Source organism: Acomys russatus, chromosome 19 (genome assembly GCF_903995435.1).
Source record: "Acomys russatus chromosome 19, mAcoRus1.1, whole genome shotgun sequence".
In the NCBI taxonomy this organism is placed as follows: domain Eukaryota; kingdom Metazoa; phylum Chordata; class Mammalia; order Rodentia; family Muridae; genus Acomys; species Acomys russatus.
The window spans coordinates 29,528,370-29,533,103 of NC_067155.1; the positions used below are offsets into that span (position 1 = coordinate 29,528,370).

A 4,734-nucleotide genomic window follows, 5' to 3' on the forward strand; every position below is an offset into this window, starting at 1 on the left:
ATTTCCAGTTCACTCCATCTTCCTACAGATTTCATTATTTCATTCTCTTTGGTGCTGAATAAATTCCATCATGTGTATATGCCCCCTTTCTAGGCTGTTTTCATTTCCTGGCTGTTGTGAATAGAGCATCAATTGCTCTATTCTATCATCATTGAATGTATGAGCAAGTGTCTCTTTAGTAGGATACAGAGTCCCTCGGGTTTTTTAATTTTTATTTTAGTATGTGAGCGCATGTGCCTTGGTATGCATGTGAGGCTCAGAGGTGGTCCTTTTCTCTCACTGTGTAAATCCCAGGGGTAAAACTCAGGTGCCCTTTGCCTACTGAACCATCTCACTACCCGACCCCAACCGCTTTTGTAGCCAGAGCTGGCCTTGGATTCATGATTCCCCTACCTCAGCCTCCCGAATGGTGGAATTAGAGCCCTGCTGCATCGTGCCTGTCTTTATAGCATTGAGTGTTTTGTTCCATCCCCAAATCCAAGCCCTACATCAGGTCTCCCACCGGGTCCCAAAGTGCGTCCCACAGGCATCACAATAACAGCTCTAGAACCAAATCATTTCTCTTGGCATATTTATCTTCATGAACCATAAAATACAAGTGCAGAAAATGATGGCTGCATTTGTGTACATGCTCTGAACACATAAGGTGACGTAGCCAAGCACATTAAGAATGACCCAGCCATGACACATCCCCAGGGTGTCCAGTACCCACCACTGCAGTGACACACACACACACACAAAATAGCCAGGCACACGAATACATGCTCAAGCTAATGCGGAGGCACATCCTATATCTCACCTACACCCACACTCACAGTGACATATTTTGGGGGCTTCACGGGAACGGCTACCCACCAGGACATGCCTATGCTCATATATGTGAGGCCATACACCTATGTGGCTCATAATGAGTAACACCTGCTGTGACTTCCACGTTCTCCTTGAATACATGGGAACTCCACGTGCCACAAAAGGCTCATTTGCATACGCACCTCTTCAGCACTCATTGCCTCGGATGGATAATTTTTTTTCCTATGGCAAGTTCACACTCTAGCTAGGTATGTCCGTTTATCATCTTCACTAGCAGGTGAAATCCCGAGGGCTCCCAAGTGGTGTCCTCTTATTTACTGGGTTCTGTCAGAGAGGAGAGAGATTTGAAGTCAAGCAGACCGGCACCAGATCTGGGACTCCACCCCAGACCACCACACTGCCCCTGGCTTACGAGCTTGTGTCCTCTTCTCTAGTGCCTCAAGGGTTTTCTTGATCTGGGTTATATCTGGTGGGAGGAGGGAAGACAGGTAAATCTGGGATGGGGCCACAGACAAAGTCCTGACACCGTTAGCCGGTTCCGGTTTGAGGGAAGCTGATTCCTGTAGCTGAGGGTCACAGTAATGGAGTGGTGCGTGTGCAAGACGCCTGTGGGTTTCGATGGGGGCGGGGGGAAGCTGGCTGAGGCTTGTTCTGCGAACCAGCCACGCAGAGCAGAGATGAATGTGCCCTTACATTCTCAGTCGGCGTGGGAGGTTGAGCCTAAATTCTCACTCTCCTCTATTGGGGCGGGGGTGGGGGTGGAGCGGGAAACGGAGCTCTCTGTTCTCCATCTCTCCGCTCTGCTCCAACATCCCGGGCTTGAGAAGCGCAGAGCAGCCGGCTCTTAGCTAAAATGAAACCCCAGGAGTCTGCGTCTCTTCCAGCGGGAGGGGTGGTGGTGGCTGGGTAAGGGGCGGGGAGGGGGGAGCTCCAGACTTAAGAGAAATCCAAATAGCCAAGCTCAGTTAGTCAAAATAAAAACAGCCTAGAGTCAGAGAGCTAGGTTTTAATTTACTAAACGAATACTCTAACCAAAGTTAAAAAATAAGAGACAGACAGGGGTCAGGGAGCTAGGACAAAAGAAAGAGGGTGCACTCCCCACTCTGAGATCCCTGGGTTTTAAGCAGGGGGCTTACCCAGGGACACCTCCTCCCGGAAGTCCCCAGGATCATCCAGGGCAGCTTTGATATGTGTTTCTTCAAAGTCTTTGCTGTTTGCTTTGAAATGTGTCTCTGAAGGGAACTAGCCTTTTGACACCTTTTGGGGGGGCGGGGGGGGGCGCGGGCCTTCTGAACAGCCGCTAGCAGCAGGAGAGACTCCTGTTGCCAGCTCAGATCAGGAGCTAGTTTACCCGGAGTGTGTGTGTGTGTGTGTGTGTGTGTGTGTGTGTGTGTGTGTATGTGTGTGTGTGTGTGTGTGTTCATATGTGTTTGCACTTGTGTAGGCAAATATGTGAGGAGGTCAGAGGTTGACTTCAGGCAGCTGTTTTCCTTTAAGGCCACCTCTCACTGAGCCTGAGGTGTCACCCATTTGGCTAAACTGGGTGACCAGGAAGGCACATGTGGAAGCCTATCCCTACCTCCACCACCCTTCCCAAGAGCTGGGGCTACGCACCTGTGCCACCATGCCCAGCTTTTGTGTGAATCCTGGAGACCTAAACTTGGGTCTTCATGTCGTACTTTCCTGACTGAGCCACCACCACAGCCCCCTCCTCTCGCTCAGGGGAGACTTCTATTGCACCCCCCGCTTCCAGACCCAGAGAACAGGGGCCCAGATATCTCCTCCCTGAGAAGCCAGCAACCCTATTTATTCTGAACATCCAAACAAATTCATCCAAAAGGGGCCTGTTTGCAAGGGGTACCTTCGGGCACCGTCTTCAGTCTGTTGTTTCCGTTCAGGACATTGCTCAAGACCATACCAGTGCTGCTCTTGACCTCCTGCATAACCTTCTGAAGATCCTTCCAATAACGCATTTGCTGATCCTGGCATTTCAGCGCCGTGCTTGAAACTAAGGGTACGGAGTTTGAGGTTGCTCAGATGGCCACTCCTCTCCTGTTTCCCCAGCAGCACCTGAGTGGCCTCCTCTAAGACTCCCACTCACCGTTCGAAAGCGCCTCGTTCAAGCTCCATAGCTCCCTGGACATTTCGGAATCTGTTTGGGAGAGGGTAAGAATGCTTTAAATCTTAGTCTTGTTGGAAACGGAGTTGAGGGCAGAGGAGAGGGATTGGTGGGAATTCTGCAATCCCATCACCGCCCCGGCCCCCAGGATCACTTACTTTTCACCAGGACTAAAGCGGAGAGGACGATGCAGGATGAAAAGATGAGAGCAAGGAGAACATACAAGACCATAATGGTTCTGTGCAGCCAGGCGGGGACATGGGCTGTGTCCTGGGATGCCTTGAACGCAGCTGGGACAGAGACACAGGACACGTGAGCTCCACAGCCCAACCCCACCGGCCAGGCCATCAGCGCTGTCACACCCATCAGCTGCATCAAGAACCACCAAGGACACGCTCAGCCAGTCAGCATCAGTACCACCAACTTGTATTCCTCACATTGGGACTATCACATCCCTCTCAGCGAATTCTGCCCCCTAAGATGAAAGGCACAGCCAATAGCACTGCCAGAAGCATTTTCAAAAGCCCTGCCTCCGTCCTTTCAGCTACAAAGCTTGCCGAAGTACCATAACGGTGGTGTGTGTGAGAGAGAGAGAAAGGGACAGAAACAAAGAGAAATCAGGCAGGCAGGTAGGCAGGCATGCATGGATGGATGAAAAAACCGGAAGCACAGAGTATCCACCTATGTCATGATCCACCTATTTTTTGAGGCAGGGACTCTCCTGTTTATTCACCTAGGCTGGAAAGCAGCATGTCCCAGTAACCCTCTTGTCTCCAGGTGGTGCTGGGATTATAGGCATGCATAGGATGCCTAGTTTGTTCTGTGTGTACTGGAATCTGAACTCTGGCTCTCTTGCTTGTGCAGCATCGCTTTTAACCACTGAGTCACCCACCTCTCCAGCCCCACAATCTATTGATTGGTTAGTTAGTTAGTTAGTTAGTTAGTTAGTTAGTTAGTTAGTTAGTGTTTCCAGTATCCCAAGCTAGCCTCCAACTCTTTATATAACTAAAGATGACTTGCACTTCCACTTTGACCTCCCAAATGCCAAGATAATACGTGTGCACCCACACCCAGTTTGTACAGAGCCAGGCACTGAACGCAGGGCTTTGTGCATGCTGGGCAAGCTCTCTACCAACTGAGCCACAACCACCATCTTGAGCGCCACCAACACCATACTCCCCAGGACTCCGCCCCCTCCACCTCCTCCTTAAGGTTGGGGTTGGGGTGGGCAAGCAGGTGGTCTGCTCACCTTGTTTTGTGGGTGCTGGTTGGCTGTGTTTGAGCTGGTCCTTGTTCCTGAAGCCCAAGGTTATGTTTTCATAGTCAGGATTGTGGTCACCTGGTGTGATTTGGTGAGAGAAGGGTGCTGAGACTCATCCCGGGTGGGATAACTCAGTCCAGGGGATTACAATAAACCTGGGCCAGTTACTACGTAGTGCCGGCATTTGTGAGCCCTTTGCAGGAAGGATCTCTTCCGTCCCTGACTGCTCCCACCTCAAGCCATACTTCTTCATTTCCCTTTCCCACCCCATGTTCTGACCTTCATTATGGACTGGCTTCCTCCAGTTCTTATCCTGGGAGGCCAACGCCTGCATTCTGCTTGGTTGATTCGCGTAGATTACCACAGCCTTGAGCCCCGCACCTTCCCAAGTGTCTACACATCCCCCACTTACCGGAAGGTGTCATGACAGATTGGGAAATGTGGGGCAGATGGGGAGGGAAGAAAGGGTTCACCTTCTCCTTCCAGGGATCCATACCAGTTCTCCTGCCCTGTGGGTATCTCCCACTTCCCCATCAAGAGAGAG

At 51.0% G+C, this 4,734-nt stretch overlaps 1 protein-coding gene across 1 annotated transcript; it reads right to left on the reverse strand.

Annotated features, from left to right (window-relative positions):
- Nucleotides 1–1,137: 1,137 nt before the first annotated feature.
- On the reverse strand, nt 1,138–4,524 carry Mcemp1 (mast cell expressed membrane protein 1). Its single transcript, XM_051162861.1, has 6 exons — nt 4,470–4,524; nt 4,179–4,268; nt 3,088–3,219; nt 2,912–2,962; nt 2,672–2,818; nt 1,138–1,276 (listed from the first exon to the last, which is right to left on the reverse strand). Exons 1-6 carry the CDS (start codon nt 4,522–4,524, stop codon nt 1,161–1,163), a joined length of 591 nt encoding a protein of 196 aa, XP_051018818.1. The 3' UTR covers nt 1,138–1,160.
- Between the last annotated feature and the right edge of the window lie 210 nt (nt 4,525–4,734).

Coding starts and splice junctions, on each gene's coding strand:
- Mcemp1 (XM_051162861.1), bottom strand. CDS start 4,524: ATGCAGGCGTTGGCCTCCCAGGATAAGAACTGGAGGAAGCCAGTCCAT. Junction 4,269..4,469: donor GAAGCCAGTCCATAATGAAG/GTCAGAACATGG, acceptor AAATCACACCAG/GTGACCACAATCCTGACTAT. Junction 2,963..3,087: donor CGCTTTAGTCCTGGTGAAAA/GTAAGTGATCCT, acceptor TCTCCCAAACAG/ATTCCGAAATGTCCAGGGAG.